This window comes from Triticum dicoccoides, chromosome 5A, assembly GCF_002162155.2.
Source record: "Triticum dicoccoides isolate Atlit2015 ecotype Zavitan chromosome 5A, WEW_v2.0, whole genome shotgun sequence".
Lineage (NCBI taxonomy): Eukaryota > Viridiplantae > Streptophyta > Magnoliopsida > Poales > Poaceae > Triticum > Triticum dicoccoides.
In genome coordinates this window covers 712,595,508-712,616,812 of record NC_041388.1, presented here as the reverse complement: position 1 = coordinate 712,616,812, position 21,305 = coordinate 712,595,508, and the positions used below count along the sequence as shown (strand labels likewise).

Below are 21,305 nucleotides of genomic sequence, written 5' to 3'. Positions count from 1 at the left end.
TCTTGTCCACATCAGTTGTCAAGATATGCTTAATAGTTTTCTGTTTTGAAAAGGTAATGTTGTATATCCTTGGGAGCTGAGAGTCAATAGGCCCTCCATCCAGCTAACTATCTTCCCAAAACAGAGTACTTTCACCATTGACAATCTCTCTGACAATGATATTTTGATAAATGTGGATCACATTAACTAGACTTTGCCAAAAATGAAATCCACCATCTCTAGGCTCCCATTGGGAAAGGGTCTATTTATGTAAGTATTTATTTCTTGATAATATATGGCCACCTTCCCTCGTTACTTTCCAACTTCCAAAGCCATTTGCATAGCAAACATTGATTCATTATTTTCAGATCTAGAACCCCAAGGCCACCAGCATCCTTAGGTAAATAGATAGTAGACCAGTTCACCAGATGATATTTTTTGTGATCTTTACTCTCCTGCTACAACACCCTTGCTCTATGTTGGTCTCATTACTTCAATACCCCTTTGGGTGCTTCCAGGAAAAACAACATGAACAAAGGAACACTACTCAAGGAAGCATTTATCATAATCACTCTATCGCTGGTAGATAGGAGAGTTCCCATCTAGTCCCCCATTTTATCCAGTCTACTTCCCAATGGGGTCCCATTGAAATACTAATTTTTTCACATCAACAGGCATTCCTAGGTAATGCGACGAAAATTTTCCAATCACAAGTAAAGATCTCACTGTATTCTTCTTTCCTCGGTGCAGTACCACCCATGCAATAGATTTCACTTTTTGAAAGTGTATCGTCAAACCAAATATTTGCTCAAAGATGCACAAAATGATTTTCATGTTTTTAGCACTCTATGGATCATCCACTAGCAGAAAAAGTGATTCATCAATATACTATAAAATAGACAAACTATCTTCCACCAAATGAGGGATCAGGCCTTTGATGAAACCATTTTTTCAGCCTCTTTGTCAAGGATAGGTAGCCCATCTACAGGTAGGCGGAGAGCAGATGTGACATGGGTTCCCCCTATCTAACCTGTTTGGCCCCTTTGAAAGTAGAGAAGATTAAGGACCTGCCTAATCATTGAACACACTCCCCCCAACTCCCAACCCCGCAAAAATCCACATTATCTAGCCACGCCATTTATCCTCAAAGCCTTTTTACATCATTAGATAAAGAATAGGCCATTTGACCTTGTCATGGCCTTCTCAATAGGCCATCTTTTTTCTTTCAGTGAATTTCATGAATAGCTTCATGTAATTGCACCACACCTTGTACAATAAATCTTTTTTTCCTAAGCAAGGACCATGCACTAGCTCATTGATAAAGACTTCACATGAGCTGATAAATAGTAACTGAAATTTGGGAACAATGAGAAACTTAACACATAAGCATTAGCAAAAGCAGTGAAACCACTACTAGTCTCCCCTCAAAATGGCAAATTAACCATCCATGCCACAATCAATCTTACAACAATTGATCACAATTTTACTTGCCAGACAGGATGAACTGCACTGCAAGCACAAGGCACTGTTCAAACCACATAACTGACCGGTAAAAGAGATCATTTATTAGCACTCCATACAAAAGAGGATGAGAATGCAAATGAAACTAACCAGACGCTAACTAGGTGCAGGCCGCCGGCCCGAAGGAGGTGAGCCGACGGGTGTTGGTCCAGGGCTTCTCGTATACCACCGCGAGATAGCGCATGGTCCTGCCACAGTTGTCCGCCGCATCCACGACGAGGCGATATTTCACCCCGGAAATTACCTGTTGTTCGCCGCCCGTCACTCGGCGAAATTGCAGCCCACTAGGGGTCGCCAGGCACATGTGTTGTGCCAGCGCCCACCGGCCGAGCTCTTGGATGCACGCGTCCTCCATGTTCGGGATGGGGAACCACACCCCAGGCAACCCGCCACGGCCGACTATGGAGGTCCCGGTGTGGAGGGTGGGCGGAAGGAGGTATCTCGCTCTTGCCGCCATGGTCGGTCACATCCGAAGCCTTCCTAGGTGATATAGATCGACGGAATGGGAATGGGGACGAGAACGGTGTGTGTGGGGAGGGGGGGGGGCGTACACGTGCTCATGCACGTGAACATGAAGGTGTGTGCTTATCTGTATGCGACTCGGCCAACGGTTTTTGGGCTATCTCCAGGTTGGCTCCATCTTCAAGAACCCAACAAGCATTATGTGCTGGCTGATTATTATTTTCTTCTGAAAGGAGATCTTCTAAGCTACTAGTCCCTCCGTTCCAAAATAAGTGTCTCAGCCTTAGTACAACTTTATATTAAAATTAGTACAAAGTTGAGACACTTATTTTAGAATGGAAGGAGTATGTTCTTCCAACCAGTGGATAGCATTCTGATGCAAGATTGCAAGGGGTGTGCTTCTTTCAACTGGTATGTAGGATGTTCTTTTGAAGTTCAAGCAATCAGACTACGAAGTTATGAGATAGTTCAAATTCTCACTAAATATCATGGTTAGTCATTCCAATTTTAGGATCTCATAATATCATGCCCAGTTACTTTTGCCTAATATAATTCATATATAATTATTTTATGTCATGAACAGAACACTTTTCATATAGTATATGATGACCTCTTTCTAATGTTTGTTTACCATTTTTGTGACAACAGATCTCAGTGCCACTTGTAATAATTTCTTAGGTGATTTCCTCGGCAATTACACGCCCATATTTTTGGAATTAATAACACCACTCCTGTTTTGGAATATATAATAAAAGAGTCATATTTACGAACTATGTTTCACATGGGTCAAGTGATATTGTTCAATGCAAATGTTAATTGATCGGCGCTCAGTAGGGTCGCAGATAAGAAAGTAGTACTACCTCCGTCACAGTTTAGAAGGCACAATTAAATTTGCGTGCGTTTTTACAATAGACAAGGTTTAGGGCGTATTGCATTTATTTCTAGTAGCTAATTAGTACTCCGATATACTATTTCTATGTGCATGCGTAGTGTGAATACTATTTTTTAGCCCATCTCACAACCAATAGATAATCACCTAGGTCCAGAGAATTTACAAGCGCGCCTTCTAAACCGTGACAGAGGGAGTATATATATTTAGTGGATACGTTCCTCCTTGTTTATGTCCCTTTACTCCACCTTAAATGTAAATGTAACATCAGTTCGATCAACACAACAGTTTGTCACCTGTACAAATTGCTTCGAGAGAAGGAAAGATTGATGGCCGGCAACAACAAGTCCAGAGGACGCACGTAACAGGTCAGCAGCAAATCCTCTCGTCACAGCTGACTTGTACCTGAATTTTATACTCAGCAGAAGAGTTTTGATTTTCGGCCGAATTTCAGACATCTAGGCCTTGGGCGAAAAAGTCCCTTTCGGCGCAGTCAAATTTTTGGTCAAATTTTGTTAAAAAAAATTTGGTTTTGCAGTTTTTCTGTGATTTTGCCGAAATGTTTGAACTGACCGAAATTCGGCCATCTCAGCCTGGGCCATTAAAACCGAAACTTTGCTCAGCAGTGAACCGTCTAGGTCTAGCCATATTGAAAATCGTGAGAAATCAATTGATCGCATGCATTTTCATTTACGAGGAAGAACCATTTACAGGAATACTTTGCTCCCGACACATTTTTTTGGTTTTGGTTGCTTCAAAGGTTTCAAGTAAAAAAATCGTTATTGCCATGTTGTCTTCACCTTGTCAATTTGAATTAATTTGTGTTTCCTTTAGTCAAAGTTAAGAAAAAGTGTGGTAGCAAGATTTAGGACGTCAGTTATGAAAAACACAAGTGGTAATTCTATTTCCTTCCGTAGGTTTTCCCAGTCTACTCTACTACTATTGGCCTCTTTTGTAATCGTCTAGTATCTTGATTCAGTTTCTTTTGCCTTCCAAAACGCTTCGGTTACTACGTTGATGCTAATAAATATAAGCTTCATAAGTAGGAGTAGTACGCTTTTCAATCTAACCGATGACCATTTTAGATCACTTCTTACTCTGGCCCTCCTCTCATAATGCCCGCATGCATGCTCTCAAATAAAATGACCTGTAAAACCCACATCTATCACAGGCCAAATGGTGACATGCTCAGACCTCCCATTTGATGAAACACAATGGATCATCCGGATTCGTCGAATCCTTGAAGAGGAGATCGAGCTAGGCGATGAGCAGCCCGTCTCCATATTCGATGTCCTCAAGCCCCTGTTGTGCACTAAGCCGGAAGCGTATGTGCCTCAGCTGGTGGCCTTGGGCCCTTACCACCATTGTCGTGAAGGACTCTGTGACATGGAGATGTACAAGCTCTCTGCAGCCAAGAGAGCCCAAAGCCACCTGCCAAGTAAGAACTTGCAACAACTTGTGGACGTCTTTGCCACATTCGAGCACCGGATTCGTTCTCACTATCACAGGTTTAAGTGCAGAATAATAAATATATCCTACTTGCATAACCGAAGGAAATCTCGATCTTTACTAATTACCTTGTGTTTAGTTCTTGCAGGCAACTCAATCTCACCAACGAGACACTGGCATGGATGATGGCGATCGACGTGTCATTTCTTCTCGAGTTCCTGCAGACTTTCTGCGAGACCAAAAACCGGAGGACAACACAAAGGATGCCCTCGAGGATGTCGCATCTGGTTGACCCATCTCATAGAACATCTGTACACAGCATGCTGCTACGTGACATCGTGATGCTAGAGAACCAGATTCCAATGTTTCTTGTCGTAAAAGTAGTCGAGATGTGGTGCTCGTCAGGCCATGGCGTGCCACGGCCTAATCTGAGCTCCATTTTGTCAGGGTTCTTTCAGGAGGTCTGCTTGCTCAAGGGGATAAGCTCTCCATGCACCGACGCCACACGACACGCCCACTTGCTAGATTTCCTATACTCTAACATGTTGCCATGTGGTTGTGTGGAAGAGTCGGATGGTGCAACGGAAGAAGCCGGAGATGGGTTGTGTGACCACCCGCAGAGATCGACTATGAGTTCAATAACGGAATTGCTCGTGAAGCGTGGCTTGAAGTTGGCGTCGTTGGTGACAGATTTCATGGTGAGGATGTTTCTAAAGTTCCTAGCCGCTCTTCCATGCCTGTCAATGGTCAGGCAACCCATCGAGCGGCTAGCTACTCAACGAGGCGCCCGTGAACCCAAGGGTGCATCCAATGTTCAGAACAGAAACATATCACCTCTGCTGGAGGAGATCGCGGTGCCTTCTATCTCCGAACTCGCCTATGTCGGTGTCACATTCACCCCAACAACCGGTGGCATCTCCACGATCGAATTTTGCGTGATCAGCATCGACATGACCACTGAAGTCGTCCTGCGGAACCTGGTGGCCTACGAGGCGTCTGTCGGCTCTAGGGCACTGGTCTTCGCGCGGTACGTCGAGCTCATGAACGGGATCATCGACACCGACGAGGATGCCCGGCTGCTGAGGGAGCACGGGATCATACTGAACCACCTCAAGAGTGACCAGGAAGTGGCCGAGCTGTGGAACGGGATGACCCGGTCGGTGAGGCTGACGAGGGTGCCGGCTCTGGAAAGAGTGATCGATGAGCTTAATCGGTACCATGGGGCCTGCTGGAAGGTGAGGGTCAGGACGTTCGTGAAAGCGCACCTTCTTGGCTCTAGGGACATGGTTGCTTGCGCCATGATGGTTGTCCTCTTGTTGTTTGTCGGCTCCCAAGCTTTTCTGCCTATCTCGTGGTTGCCTCCTTTCTTGGCACGGGATGGGTATGGTTAGGAGAAAAAATGGTTGTAACATCCTTCAAAACTGAAGTAATAAACTGGTCTTGTCATATTGGGCAAATAAATAGTACCAGTTTATTTGGCCGTTCAAGTCTTCAAGATTCAAAATTGAAGAACAAAAATACATTGGTTGCATCCTTTTTAATACATTTATTATTAATCTTATTGGTTTTCAATCTAATAGTGATTTCAATCGATTTGTTCAACCTATGCTTTCTTTGTACCTATCTGATGCTTAGTCTAAGTTTCGAAAAGAAATTCTGAGTATTCGGCGGGTTTTGCATTTCTGAAACTTTAAATTTGAAAATTATGAATTTTTATAAGATTTTAGACTTCCTAATGTAAGGAAATTTTACACCCTTAGACGGCAAAAAAAGTAGGGAAAACAAGAATAACACGTTCGTAGGTCCCAGTAGAACCAACAAGAAAACTAGAAAAAGAACTTTACACCTTAGGGCCCAATAAGCCTAGGTGTCTCCATCCAAGGGCCTCTGGGCGCGTATCCTTCCATAAGAAGCTTACCTTGGCGTACAAATCCAAGGCTCTCTGCAGGTTGAGACTCCAAGCCACTTTGCAGGACGTGTAACCCTAAGTTGAGGCTAGCAGGTAGATCGAGATCATCTGACATCTAGTCATCATCTTGGTAGTTCTTACAAATATTGTAACCCCCTAACGTGAAGTATTTTTTTCCCCGCAATCAATCAAACCACAAGGAGGCGTAGGGTATTACCTCAATCATGAGGAGGCCGAACCTAGGTAAACCCCGATGTGTGATCCCTTCCGAAACTTTCGATCACACGCTCCACCCTCCAGCCTACCGGGGCTACCGTCACCTCTGTCTCGTCTCCACCTATGATGTCGCGGCCGGCGCCAGCTCGAATGTTAGTCCTACTCTCCTATCCTCTTCGAAATCGACTGGTCCAAATTTGCTTCCAGACAAATGGGGATTAGCAGATCGGAAAAAGCACAGTTTGTTCCCCTCAAATTTTGCCAGAATCAACATATTTCAAAATAGATTTCATGTGAAGTTAAAGTAACAGTACTACTAGTAGTAAAAGAAGAAGTGAGCAAACCCAAAGTTTTGACCGGCACAAGGTATAAAAACCACCGGCGCCGGCCGGCCCCGGCCACGCGTCCCGTCCGGCCCAACCAGGTCCACGTCGCCTCTCTCCCTCCCTCGAAGCTGCCGACTTCGGGCTCTGCGCGCACGCCGCCCGCGCCGTCCAGCCCGGACCTCGCACCACCAGCCATGGCGGCGGCGCTGCTGACGCCGACGCAGCGCTACGCCGCGGGGGCGCTGCTGGCGCTCGCGCTCCGCCAGGCGCAGATCCACCAGTCCGTCCTCCTCGGCTCCTCCCCCGCCACCGCCGCCGCGGACGAGGAGGAGCGCGTCAGCAGCGCCAGCGGCGGCAGCGGCAGCGGCAGCAGCAGCTCCACCGGCGGCAGCGGGGAGGACGCCGAAGCCGCCGCCAAGGCGCTCTGGACGCACGACTCCCGCGGCCTCCTCCGCCCCGTCTTCAGGTCCGGTCCGCCCCCCACATTTGACTCAGCGGTTACCAATTCTGGCACAAACGCTTCGTTTCAGTTTCACTTACCACTTTGGGTTGGGGATCGCCGTCCTCTCAGGTTCCTGGAGATCGACCCGGCGGCGTGGCCGGGGCTGGAGGAGACGGCGGCGTCGCCGGAGGCCAAGCACCACATCGGCGCGGTACGACCCTTGGCCTCGCTCGTGTGTCCTCACTCGCCCTAGTTGGGTTTACATTTCGTTTCAGACAGTGAGGTGCAGAGCACATTTGGGGATTCTACTGTCCAATTGGGACTAACCACTCAATACACATAGCTATTTTCGTTTTGTTTCAAAGTGTGGTTCACTTCGTCTGATTCCACTTCCATTTTCCATTTTGTAGTTTCTGAGGATGATCTTCCAACAAGACGGCGAGAGCTCTTCGGATAGCCAGGACCAGGAACACGCCTTGGCCAAAGGAGTTGATGCCATGGTGATGAGCTTGAGCAGTGACACTGCAAAGGATGAAACAACCAAAGAGGGTGATCCTCAGAGAAAGGCTTCTACTAGTTCTGGCATGGCTGAATCCTCAGAGAAAGGCTTCCCCGCTGAGGACTTGCTGGGAATCGATAACTTGTCCCTGGATGATGTGCCTGCTACCCATCACCGGAAGATGACGCTGCTGTTTACGCTCCTCTCTGCCTGTGTGGCTGATAAGCCCGTATCGCAAGAGGAAGACGACAGGAAGTCCTCTCACTTCAGGAAGGGCTACGACGCCCGGCATCGGGTCGCCCTTCGGTTGCTGGCAACTTGGCTTGATGTGAAGTGGGTCAAAATGGTTTGTACAATAATACATTCTTCTTCAATTCAGCAGTGATAATTATGTTATAAGATGTTACGAAACTGCATTCTGATATCATCAAACAAAAAGGAACCCGAAACATATGAATGTGTATTCAGGCTGTTGTTACATAATTTGTGATCACCCATTCTGCTACTGTAGGAAGCCATCGAGGTTATGGTCGCATGCTCTGCTATGGCAGCAGCAAAAGAACAAGAACAGTCAGGAGAGAACGCAACACCCAAAAGCAAATGGGCGAAATGGAAGCGTGGAGGAATCATCGGTGCAGCTGCATTGACCGGAGGAGCATTACTGGCTATTACTGGGGGTAGGAGATATTTTTTGGAAATTCTGTTGAGATGCTAAAAAAATCTTGGGTGGTTCATATTCTCTTCTTCTACATGACAGGTTTAGCTGCTCCAGCAATTGCTGCAGGATTTGGTGCTCTTGCTCCAACGCTAGGAACAATTATACCTGTTATCGGAGCTAGTGGATTTGCTGCTATGGCTACTGCTGCGGGATCTGTTGCTGGCTCTGTGGCCGTGGCTGCATCATTTGGGGGTATGTCTGAATGTCCTTTCTAAATCATTTGGGTGATGTCATTTTGAGCTTTTGTTTCTTCATCCTATACTGCCATCATGCTATGCCGCGTAAAATTTTGTTTCCTGTTTATGGGAGTTATATTTCACACCTCATTTGTGTCAGCACATTTTACAATTAAGATAATTAGATGGATTGCCAGGAGATGATGCAATTCATAAACTCCCAAAAGGGAGATGGAATGGATCAACGAGAATAATCATGTAGTAGTGCAGAAATATTCTACTTGGTTACTTATGTCCTTGGAATGATCTTTGTAAATTAGCTGCTGGAGCTGGCTTGACGGGCACCAAAATGGCCAGAAGGATTGGAAGTGTAAAAGAATTTGAGTTCAAACCGATTGGTGAGAACCATAATCAGGGTGTGAGTTCTTTAACTCTCTCGGATGTTACACCAAATTCCATGTCACTAGAATGCCATTCATCTGTATAGTAATCGAACTGATTTGGCCTCTGTAAATGTCATTCATCCTTTCAGCGTCTTGCGGTTGGCATCTTGGTTTCTGGATTTGCTTTTGATGAGGAGGACTACATTAGACCTTGGGAAGGATGGAAGGATAACCTAGAAAGGTCTAGAATGATTTTTGACTTGCTCTTTTTTCAGATCATTATTTCTGTACTTCATCCACGTGTTTAAAGCTAATGGTATAGCAGTACAATATTCTTATACAATTACTGTTGACTAATAACTGGCAGGTATATTCTTCAGTGGGAGTCTAAGCATATAATTGCTGTGAGTACAGCAATACAAGATTGGCTGACATCAAGTAATGTTTGTAGATTTGTACATCTAGCTTGTGTAATTGTAAACACCTTTAATTAACCTGCATTGCTATTGATGCAGGACTTGCTTTGGAACTGATGAAGCAAGGCGCGATGAGAACAGTCCTAAGTGGCTTTCTGGCAGCATTTGCATGGCCTGCTACTCTGCTTGCAGCTACGGATTTTATCGATAGTAAATGGTCAGTTGCTATCGACAGGTACCTGCAAATTCCAGTAGCTGTGACCGCTTGCAATGCCCACCAATTTTACCAAAAAAATAATTGATTTTTAGAGCTTCTTTGTGTACTTAAACAGTAAGATTGTGATGTTATAACATGCTATCATACACACTCAACATAGATTGCTGCCTTTTTATTCATCATAGCGATCTGTTTACTTAACTAGTAATAAATTGCAATATTTCAGATCAGACAAGGCAGGGAAAATGCTTGCTGAAGTACTTATGAAGGGGTCCCAAGGGAACAGGTAATTCCACCTGCAACTCATTCTATTTGGTGCAGTTAGTTTCTCAGTTTTTTCCCCATATCTGATACCAAAAATCATCCCAGGCCTGTTACCCTCGTTGGGTTTTCACTAGGGGCTCGTGTCATATTCAAGTGTTTACAGGAGCTTGCTTTGTCAAGCGACAATGGTACAATCTGTGCCTCACATCTACTATATACTTAGCTGCAGTTTCGCTCACTTGTTTTGATGGAAGCAGAGGGACTCGTCGAGAGGGTCGTGCTCCTAGGTGCACCTGTTTCAGTCAAAGGCGAGAAATGGGAACCCGCTAGGAAGGTACCATGTTTTATGCGATCAGAAACATTTGTGAGATGCAGTTTGCGTGTGTGTCATACTGAGGCATCTTAAAAGTTGCCACAATTTTCATATTGACATTGCTGCAGATGGTTGCTGCAAGGTTTGTGAACGTGTACTCGAAAGATGACTGGATTCTGGGCGTCACCTTCCGTGCAAGGTAAACAAGGGTTGCGGAGCCGAGATGATGTTTCATATTCGATGGTCGTCGACAGAAGAACAGTTTAGGGTCACCATCTTTTCTCCGACTTACTAGTTCACTCATATGCAGCCTGCTCACGCAAGGATTGGCTGGGATACAGGCCGTCGATGTCCCTGGCGTCGAAAACGTAAGCGTGCGGATCGCATCTACTCGAGTTCCGTTAGCCTTGTATATTACCTTTGAACATTTGTTTACAGGTTGATGTTACCGAGCTTGTGGATGGGCATTCTTCGTACCTGTCGGCGGCGCAGCTGATCCTCAAGCACCTGGAACTAAACACCTACTATCCTGTCTTCGTCCCACTAACAGCGGCAGTTAGCAAGTAGCAGGTGTAACAGTTGCCTAGAAAATCAAGTGTGCACACTCTGTACATAGAAACATAATGAGCTTTTGTCTCTTGCATTACATGAGATATTGCTCTCAACTAGATCCGTTATCCAACTACAAATACAACATCTATAACAAGAGCGACGCGCCACCCGCATTACTATGCACAGCATCGACAATGAAATCAATATTAACAATCATCAACCAACCAACCAACTCCTTTGAATAGCAGTACCTCCCTAAATTGTGCCACCAGCACCAGCATCAGAAGAAAACCAATCTCTGCCAAGATGAAAGAAAGAAAGAAAGAAAGAAAGAAAGAAAGAAAATAGTTTTTGGTACACATGCAGTTCCAGTGGAATATTGCCATGCACCCCCAACAGACAAAACAAATCTACTTGGGGAAACACTCTGTCATCTTCCTATGCTAGACATACATATATATACTCAGTACTCTTACTCTTACTACTACACTTGAATGGAGATCCCTCCTACGCTCGACTACCATCGTGATTCATTCATTCATTAGTCTATACAAAAGTGGAAACATATGACCCAAAGAATCTCAAAAACTTGCATTTCTCTACTCTTGTAGAAACGACGTGACGTGTGCAGGTAGCTGCGGTACCCGCTCTCGTGGAATTTACATACCGCCCTCTCTCTACCGATGCCCCCTCGGGGGCGTCTGTGATGTTCCGCCACCGCTAAATCCATCTGTCCTACTCCTAGGGTTGTTATTCGAGCTAAGGAGCCAAGACTCGCTTATCTCAGAGTACCTGTCGCGGCGCTGGCTGCCTCGGTTGGCATTGCCAGCGGGCGCGTTCCAGCTCTTGGTGTTGTTCCCAAAGGACGCTCCGAAATTCCTTAGGGCCCCTCTGAAATTAGCAGCGTCCAACTCGGTGTATTCCTGCTTCACTGGTGCTTGCTGAGAGCTTCTAACAGAGGGTGCTGCTGCTGCTTGCTGAGAGGTTCTAACAGAGGGTGCTGCTCCTGCTGCTGCTCCATAGCTTGAGTACATGTTTGGATTGTAGCCAGTGCTCCATGCGGCTCCCGCGTTTGATCTCTCGTCAGCTGATGGTTGCCAGCCAAATGCTCCTGTGCTCACATTCACATCTATCGGTGATGCTGATGCAGCATTTGATCTCTCACTGGCTGATGGTTGCCAGCCAAATGCTCCTGTGCTCACATTCACATCTATCGGTGATGCTGATGCAGCAGTTGCTTTTGGTTTCACCTGAAGTAGCACGGAAAACTTTAATGCCATACGGAATATCGTGTAGGAAGCAAAATGCTGGTCAGATGTTGCAATATAACATACTTCCTCCGATCCATATTTGTATAGACACGGATGTATCTAATACTAAAACGTGTCAAATCTAAGACAAGTAACATGGATCAGAGGGAGTACCTGCTCAGTCAGTCCCCAATGCACCCCTGGTGTTGGATCTCTTTGGAAAAAGTCGTACTCTCCTTGAGCAACAGTTGCCGCGTTGACAACATGGGCACCACCTTCCGCCTCGGATTTAACCCCTGCAAAGGAGAGAAAATGGATGGTTAAATTAAACAATATAGAATAGATGGAAGCATGCTAAACATCAACAAACTGACTAACCAGATAAATTTTGCGGAGTAGGCGTCGGTGACAGCAATGACCACATTTCATTGATTGTGTCATCTTGGACACCCCATAGTCCAGAATCAACAGCGTCGCCTTGATAGTAACCAGATTCACCCCATGGGGATAACGCAATGGGGCTAGAGCATTGTGGCTCTTCCTCCGGTGAAGCGGTCATGAATTGCTCTATTGCTGCTAGCGCATCCATGCACAAAGTTCCACGATTTTGTTCTGTTAAAGACACATCTGTCGACTCGGCACAAGGGACGGGATCAACCGCCATGTACTCTCTTGTAACAAGAGTAGACCCTTCATGCAATTCTTTTTGAATATCTGAACCTTCACCTCCCAAATATGTCTTCTCCAAGTCAAATACTGGTTCCAGGACATCGGACACATGTACTGAGGCAGGATCAGTCACCATGTTCTCCCTTGTGACCAGAGCAGACTCCTCATACAATTCCTTCTGAATATTTGAATGTTCACCTTCCAAACCTGTTTTCTCGAGGTTAAATACTGATTCCAGGACATCAGAGACATCAGCACAAGAGGCAGGATCAACCACCATTTTATCACTTGTGACCAGAGTAGACTCCGTGAACAGCTCTTTTCGAACAATTGAATCTTCAACGTTTAAATCTCTTCCCTCCATGTTAGATACTGATTCCAAAACAGTAGACACATCTACTGACTCGGCGCGAGAGACAGGTTTAACCACCATTTTATCACCTGTGACAAGCATAGACTCGCTGAACAGTTCTTTTTGAACAATTGGATCTTCATCGTTTAGATCTCTTCTCTCCAGGTTAGATGCTGAGCCCAAAATATTAGGCACGCCTACTGACTCAGCACAAGAGGCAGGTTCAACCACCATTTTCTCACTTGTGACAAGAGTAGACTTGCTGTACAGCTCTTTTTGGCTATTTGAACCAGCACCCATTAAGTCTCTTTCCAGAACAGCAGCCCCGTCAATCGACTCGGCAAAAGCAGAATCAGCTAACAGTTTCTTGCTCGTGACAAGAATAGACTCATTGTACAATTCCTTTTGAATATCTGAATAATCTTGACCCTTGGAATCTCTCTTCTCCAAATTAGATACTGATTCCGGAACATCGGGCGTGTTGATCAACTCTGCACAAGCAGGATCAGCTACTGATTTCTCCCTTGTGACAAGAGTAGTCTTCTTGCTGTAGCATTCTTTTCGAGTATTTGAATCATCACCACTCAAAACTGTTTTCTCCACGTTATCCACACCTCGTATTTCCCCAGTTGGAACATCACATGCTGATTCCGGAACATCAGACGCGTCTATTGACTTAGCAATAGGAGCAGGATCAGCTATCACTTTCTCCTTTATGGCAAGGCTAGTCTCACTGTAACACTCCTTTTTAGAATTTAAATCTTCACCACTTACATCTGTTTTCTCCAGGTTAGGTACTGAATCTGTGGCACCTACTTCCCCAGTTGGGAGATCAAATTTCGGCGAAACAAAAGAAGCTGGAGAGTGGTCAGGTATCTTAGTATCCAAAGTTTCAGGTATTGCTGATTTTGACCCTGACTGGGCCACATCAGCCTTCTTACTCTCAGATTTCTGCATTGGATTAGAGCGTTCATGCTCAATATCTTGGTTATCAGGAGAAGAATCAGGGAACATCTTGGACTGAGGAGACTGATTGACTGAAACATTTGATGCGTCAGCTTCACGTGTTTTCTCCTCATTCTTGATCTCCCCGGCCTTACATATTTCAGGAATGGATGCGGCAGGAACTGACTGTGGACTGCAGACTGGAACTTTTTCTGAGTGTGCCACATCAGCCTTCTTACTCTCGGATTTCTGCACTGGATTAAGGTATTCACGTTCAATATCTTGGTTGTCAGGAGAAGAATCAGGGAACATCTTGGACTGAGGAGACTGATTAACTGAAACATTTGATGCATCAGTTTCGCGTGTTTTTTCCTCATTCTTCATCTCCTCCCCCACCTTGCATATTTCAGGAATGGCCGCGGAAGGAACCGACTGTTGACTGCAGACTGGAACTCTTTCTGAGTGGGCCAGCATGGCAGACGGTGAACTAGATCCTCTGTCTTCAACAGAAGTTGCAGGAGCACAGCTCTTAGTCTTTTCAGAAGTAATAGAAGAATGAAGTTCATCATGCAGGCCCGGATTGGTTGAACTCAAGCAAGAGCTTTCGTGTTGGCTTGAAGCGGTTCTGGACTCGGATGGACTCAAAGCAAGTGCAGGACTGGGGACATCTCTCCTGGTTAGTTGAGTAGGTACAGTGTGCGAATAATCCTGCCTCGAATCCAAATCCTTTACACAACCTGCTTGCAAACTACTTTTATGCTGAGCCTGTGACCGTGAGGCATGCTGATTACGATGAGATTCTACATTATTCTGCCCACTACAACTTGTCTGCGTCGTGCTTGGACTCCACCGATCACCCCGGTTGTGGCCGTTGTTACATTCAGCAGAGTGTCTTCCCTGTACTCCACCATGTTGCAATTCATCTGAAGAGTGCAGCGGACTCACCCTTTCTGGAACAGAATACTTAGTAGACTGAACTGTCGTTTCAGAAGAATTAAACCTACTATAACCAGCTGGGGACGGAGTGCTGTTCAAATCCACATTTGAGCTGTTCCTGTGTTGTCCAGACCCTGCCAATTTTGTTTTACTACTTCTAACTGATGGAACCTGACCGAAATCTTTTGGTTGTTTTGAAAGCACTTCTGTCAGCAACAATGATCTCTCTTCACTCTCAAAAATGAGCCATACTCTCAGATCACGTGGGAAGTAAGCTGTCCATTTAGATAGCTGCAAAAGAGTAAATGGGCCCTGAACATTTCCAGATGGATCCTTGTAGTGCCAGACTTTCTCTGGCTCCAACTCAGTAGATGGTGTTACTCCAGGAGATGAAACGGGTGCAGCTTCACACATCTTGCTACTTACGTTGGTGCCAGATTTTGGAATATCCGTACCGGTTGTTGAATGGGAATTCTTAGAGCTTCTTCCAGCTCCCAATTTCGGTATTGTACTTTGTTTTGATAGGTTTTTGGGATTACGGATAGCATCAGACATTATTTTCGCATAATTTTGCACTTTGATTGGTGAGAATAACCCATTTGATCTTTTGCCACTTCCACTCTGTTCAACTGCATATAACCAAGAAGCGATGTTATCAAACATGAAACTAGATTAATGCAAAAATCAGATGCATTGGGACAGTTGCGCCAGTTCAATTTAAATGTTGCATTAGATCAACTGAAAGAAATTTTCCAGATATATTATATGAAATATTGCAGTAAGAAAAGGCTCGAATGCAAAAACAGAATAAAATATTGCAACATCCATAGATAGCTACTGTGGCATACCACATGAATTTAAGGAGCAAATCCCTATCAATTGGATGCCAGATGACTAACTGCATTCTAATACTTTATTAATCAAGTAAATATAGAACCAATATTTCAAGCAGATAAATACCAGCTCTTCTATCATCCATTTCTTCAGAAGATTCATAATCAGGATTCATATGGGAATCAATATGCACTTCTAGAACTTCATTTATTCTGCGCGCTCTTTCCTCGGAATTGTTGAGAAGCTGCAGCTTTTCCACACACTCTCTAAGTGTATGATACAGTTAAGGGCCACCAAATAGACAAAATAGAGTTACTTTAGATTATCATGGAGTTTGAGTACAAACAGGGTGAGCGAACATAACTTGAGACCCCTATACCTTATTTCTAGAAAAAACATAAGATGACTACAACAAAGCCGTGAAAGAAAAAGAAAAAAAAGGCCCCCTAACAAAGCCATGAACAATATCCATTGAGTAAATGATTATCCATGCATGTACAAATCAGCAAGTCACAATATAAACTTATTTAACATATTATGATCTTTTTACGGCATGTTTGAAAATAAATGGTCCGAGAATTAAAAGAAATAACACTTTCAGTCTAAAGACAGTCCAGATCACCACGAGTCAACAAAGAACATGTGCACAAGAAAAAGGTAAATGATGCGGAAGCAGAAATTTGTAGCCAAGATCGAGGCTCAAAAGGATATTCCTTTTTGCGTCCTGTTTCGCTTGCACGGTCTCGAAGATAGCCTAACCTCTGCTTTTCGTTTTCCAACCACTAGAAAAAATTCAAGAAGTAATACACATCAGAATCTTTTGGAAAAAAAAAAGAATGCTAATCAAGAGACTTGTACATATGATTTTCCTTCGGTAGGATTGTTCTTACATCATTCACTCTTACAGATTGGAAGATCGTCGCTTTATCTTGAATATCTCCCTAAATTGAAAAAACAACAAACAACATATCAGACCTACACTTACTTCATAGACCTTAAAGTCAGTTAGATCATCAGATGTTAATATGATATGCAGTACCACTTTTAGTCGGTCGATTAGACCATACTTCATGCTCTGCCTCAAGCGTTTGCATTCCTCCTACACATAAATATCGATAATCAGTGGCAGAGACAGCATCCAAACAATGGTTGTACAGAGTCCCCTGAAAATCGCAGTTTTACTTGATCTTTCTAATTTATTTGATGTACATTGTTCTATATGTGAATTATACATATAGGTACTCAAGGTTCTTGCCAAAAATAATGGGTGCGCATATTTACCCATTGATAAATGATAATTCGATGAGCCAGAAAAGGAGGTGAAAGGAGCAATGCCCGTTCAATTAGAGGCACAACTATAATCCACTGAACCAGAACATTCATCTAGTCTGAGAGAATTTCACACATAGAAACAAGAATAGATGCATGTAACACAAAAGTCCTATGTCAAATGCCAAGAGCAGGAACATTCCCCCATGTCTAAAGATCTCATCACTTGACAACACTTAAAAGTAAGACCATTATATACCTAGCTACGAATGATAGTGAACTTGTGTCATCAAGTCCACAATGACCCAAACTAGAAGAAAGACCAGTCAGATTAACTGCGACAATACACTTTGTGAACTCATAAAATTACTAATGATATTCCACTCATATTTAAATATAGATTACAAAAATGAGAGAGAGAGAGAGAGAGATGACCTGTGTAAAGTCTTGATTTGATATTGTATCCATCGTGATAATCTCCTTTTTCTTCAGATTTAATATCTCAAGTGCAAAATTTGTCTTTTTCTTCCCGATGTTGTATTTTTCTGCAACCTTATGTGTCCCTACACAAACAAACAAAATCTGGTTTATGATACTACAAAACAAATATTACTATTGACACATTCAATGATGCTATTTTTCCAGATTCATTTATACATTCCTAGTCAAAGTTAGAGAAGCTTTTCTGGGAAGACAAGAGTTAGAAAAGTTTGACCACATGCTTTCTAAAGTGCAGCCTATTCCCGGATGGGCACAAGTAGAAGTATTTTTCCGGATGGAGGTAGTATCAGTTAAAAGAATTGAACATCTTACCAACTACTTTCACTAGACGATACATATCTTGCTTCTGTCCAACATCGGTAATTTTTATCCTCACAAAACCACCAGAAACTTTGTCTGAGAACGTGGGATCATCAATAAGATCTTCCATCAAGCTACGGCGTAGATAGATTAAACTTATATTGTGCATGTCAATTGCTGCATAATCATTGAGATTAGACAGTGATTCTCTTTCCATCTTTCTATGCATCCGCTTCTTCCTATCAGGATACAGTTTGTCTGCCACTTCACCATATCCAGTGGCATCTATCTGAGCTGAATTAAGATTGATGTCTCCACGGTTGCCATTATTTACCGTTGAAGCATCACTAACAGGACAGTGCATTTCCAAAAGCCTCAACATCTCGAAATGAGCAACATGTGTTTTTTTGAACAAGCGTTGAAGTCTTGAATCACAAATAACTTGACTTTTCCTCCGAGGATCACGGAGGTCATTCTTTTTTATATAGTCAAGCAAAAGAGCCTGCACATCAAACTGGGAAATAAAAGATTGGTCACCATCTCTCGTGTGGCCCACAAACTCCAGTAGCTCTGGTGAAGCCCATTTTGTATTCAGCGGCAAAGAAACCCCGTCACTTGGTTCCTTCTTGGGCAGCTTTTCAGCATTTCCAGTTGCAACTTTGACATCTTCGACAGTAACGCTACAAACAGACTGTGGGTTTTGACGTTTTTTACCCCTTTTCCTTGAAGGGTTAGCACGCCTTCGTTTTCCAGCACCATCATCATAATTAGCGTCATATAAGTCATCAGATGATTCATCTTTTTCTTTCCTAGCATAAGCAATAGGAGCACTCCATCTGCTCTTTGCACCGGTTAGTTCTTCCATTGTTAATGAAAGCTTCCCTTTCAGATCCGACCAATATAGCTTGAACAGGTATTCCCAGGTGAATCGATCATCGAAATCAACCCTAACCTGCAATCAAAAAAGAACACATGAAAAAGGAAGAGACGCTTGAAGAATATAAGCAATCAATGAAACCCAAAAGGGAAGGGCACCAACTAGCAGTTTGGTCATGGCTGCTATATTTCACTAAGAAGCGTAATGAGGCCTGCACATGAGATCATTGAGCACCAACACTTGAAGGCCTTTGCTTGACAATGCAAATTTCTGCTTTCATTAAGATATTTCCATTTGGAAACAAGGTACTCGAGATAGTTACGTTATGCATTGACCAATTTCGAATCAGGGTAAACACTGCTTGTCCAATCTCAATTATGCATCTCCAAGCGATTATGTCTCCGTACAGCCACTTGGAGTGACATGATCATTAAAATTGGAAAAACGTAATGAAGAATTTGGGGTGTAGAGTTACAATTTTATGGAATGCTGAGATGCAAGAACATGAAATGGAAAGACATATATAGAAAACGTGTGCAAGGATGAACTCAATTAGGCCCTACAAAAGCATGCCATACAAACAAGGCAGATCACCGAAGTTGTTTCGTGAATTCGGTATCCCAAAAGGAGGAATTACTCTTTAAAGTTGGCAGAAAGGACCCGAATCCCAAAATAGAAATGAAACAAAACTATTTAGATATTGCAGAATGAAATGGAGAGTTTTGAGATTGATGGAGGGTAATCACCTTTGTATCATCGCCTTCATCTTTCGTTTCTATCAACAATATAGTCCCAAAGCATGTATCACAGAAGCCCTTGGCCCCCCTGACAGCGAAGAACTTGCCGTGTTTGACGCATACTTTGCAGGCAGAGAATGTACAAGTATAACACATATAGTGCCCCGCCTTTTCACAGCTGCTGCATATGTGCCAACCTGATATACAAAATGTCAACAGAGACATCATCAGCCAGCGGGTGTAGGTAAACAGCTGGACTTGGGAGGTAAACACAGCCCAAGCAAGGTGGAGATTCCTTTGATAAGTAGTTGAATTGCAAAATCTCGATGCTAATTAATTTGAATGAACAATTATCACTAGTAGTATACTCGTTGGCGGTGCCGGTAATACAATAAGAGTACAGGAAAAGTAAACTGGGCTCTACACTTGGTTTATAAAATACTCCCACTGTAAACTTTGGGCTCTCAAGGTGCAGATCAAAAAGTATGAAAATGCACGCTCCTTTTGAAGACAAGTCATAGTAGACGGTAGGCAGTAGACACGTGTATCTATTTTGTCTTGATGAATTTGCTTACTTGCGACAAACAGTTTCCAATGAATTTGGTTGCTCGTGACAAAAAAAATTCCCACCAATGAATTTGGTTGCTCGTGACAAAAAAATTCCAAGCAATTAATTTGCGCACATACTCGCTCCCAACAGAAGGAACCAAAACGTGGAATTAATGAGCTTAGTCGGTCGCGACAAACAGAATCAAAGTGCCCAATTAACGTGCTCGATCCCTCCCGACACTCCAATAGACAGAAGGAATAAAAAGGGGCAATTAATTTGCTTATTATCAGAAGAACCAGAAGTGCAAAGCGAATTAATAGTAGTATGACACGGCACGATTAAGCTTAAGCTAGCTGAGGATGAAGGAGGAGCAAGGGATGATGCGCAAGTGGAGTTGTGCTTGCTGCGGGAGAAGGAACCAGAACAATTCCTCCCCTATGAATTTGGTTACTACACATACTGCTCTCGGAAGGAACAGAAGGAACCGAAAATGGGAAACTAATTTGGTTAGCGGTGAGTATGACAGAAAACTCAAAAAGCAATTGATATTGTTATGTTATGGCAGGGCAGGATTGATTAGGGTGGCTAGGTGAGCATGAAGAAGAAGGAGAAGTGGGTGGGTGACTAACCGCAGTTCCACTTGGTGCGTGAGGTGAAGAAGGAGTCGTCCCGCTTGATGCAGGCCGGATGGTAGACCTTGGGGCACCCCCTGCACACGCACGCACACGGCAACAGTTAGAAATCGGACGCATCCATTCCCAGAGGGGGTAAGGAAGGCGAGTGGGTGGGCACCTCCGATCGCAGACGACTAGGTCGCCCCCGTCGAAGCAGATGAAGCAGACGACCTCGTCCTCCTCCTCCTCCTTGCGCTTCTTAGCCGCCTTTGCCTCGGCCCGCCTGGCGGCGGCGGGGGTGAGGGTTGTTGTGGTTGCGGTTGCGACCAAACCCCCGTTGGCGTTGGCGTTGGCGTTGGCGCTGCTCCTGGGCGGCCGCCCCCTCTTCTTGGGCGGCGAGGGCACAAGCTGCGGCTGCTGCTTGTGGAGCTGGGGCGGGGCTGTTGTGGGGCCCCCCGGAGCTGGGGGAGCAGCATCAGGGGCGGGCTGTGCGAGGACGGTGTCCCCCATCCCCATGCCCATGCCCATGCCGCAGATGGATCCGAGGAAGTGCGAATCGTCCATCCCCGGCGGCTCTGGCTCTGTGTCGTGGGGTGGGGGGTCGAGTATATCGGCCATGGATGAACGGATCGGGGTGCGCGGAGCGTGGTTGAGCTCCCCCGGGCGGCGAATCGGCGGTCCCCGTGGTCCAATCGGGACTACTCTTCCTTCCCTTGCTGCTACTGCTGCCTGCTACCTGC

At 44.5% G+C, this 21,305-nt stretch overlaps 2 protein-coding genes and 1 pseudogene across 2 annotated transcripts; 1 reads left to right on the top strand and 2 right to left on the bottom strand.

Moving 5' to 3' along the window:
• Nucleotides 1-1,403: 1,403 nt before the first annotated feature.
• Nucleotides 1,404-2,023, bottom strand: LOC119298618 (cysteine proteinase inhibitor 8-like). The gene has a single exon (XM_037575951.1). It carries the CDS (start codon nucleotides 1,955-1,957, stop codon nucleotides 1,601-1,603), a length of 357 nt encoding a protein of 118 aa, XP_037431848.1. The 5' UTR covers nucleotides 1,958-2,023; the 3' UTR covers nucleotides 1,404-1,600.
• A 4,811-nt stretch (nucleotides 2,024-6,834) lies between these two features.
• Nucleotides 6,835-10,847, top strand: LOC119304402 (transmembrane and coiled-coil domain-containing protein 4-like). The gene is made up of 15 exons (XM_037581579.1): nucleotides 6,835-7,217; nucleotides 7,323-7,404; nucleotides 7,604-8,038; nucleotides 8,204-8,369; nucleotides 8,450-8,602; nucleotides 8,907-9,004; nucleotides 9,119-9,210; nucleotides 9,337-9,407; nucleotides 9,485-9,620; nucleotides 9,829-9,888; nucleotides 9,972-10,054; nucleotides 10,124-10,200; nucleotides 10,308-10,378; nucleotides 10,490-10,547; nucleotides 10,618-10,847. The coding sequence occupies exons 1-15, from the start codon at nucleotides 6,946-6,948 to the stop codon at nucleotides 10,744-10,746; spliced, it is 1,983 nt and encodes a 660-aa protein (XP_037437476.1). The 5' UTR covers nucleotides 6,835-6,945; the 3' UTR covers nucleotides 10,747-10,847.
• Nucleotides 10,848-11,059: 212 nt separating this feature from the next.
• Nucleotides 11,060-21,299, bottom strand: LOC119304401 (annotated as a pseudogene).
• Nucleotides 21,300-21,305: the final 6 nt, after the last annotated feature.

Coding starts and splice junctions, on each gene's coding strand:
- LOC119298618 (XM_037575951.1), bottom strand. CDS start 1,957: ATGGCGGCAAGAGCGAGATACCTCCTTCCGCCCACCCTCCACACCGGG.
- LOC119304402 (XM_037581579.1), top strand. CDS start 6,946: ATGGCGGCGGCGCTGCTGACGCCGACGCAGCGCTACGCCGCGGGGGCG. Junction 9,889..9,971: donor AAGGGGTCCCAAGGGAACAG/GTAATTCCACCT, acceptor AAATCATCCCAG/GCCTGTTACCCTCGTTGGGT. Junction 10,201..10,307: donor AATGGGAACCCGCTAGGAAG/GTACCATGTTTT, acceptor ACATTGCTGCAG/ATGGTTGCTGCAAGGTTTGT.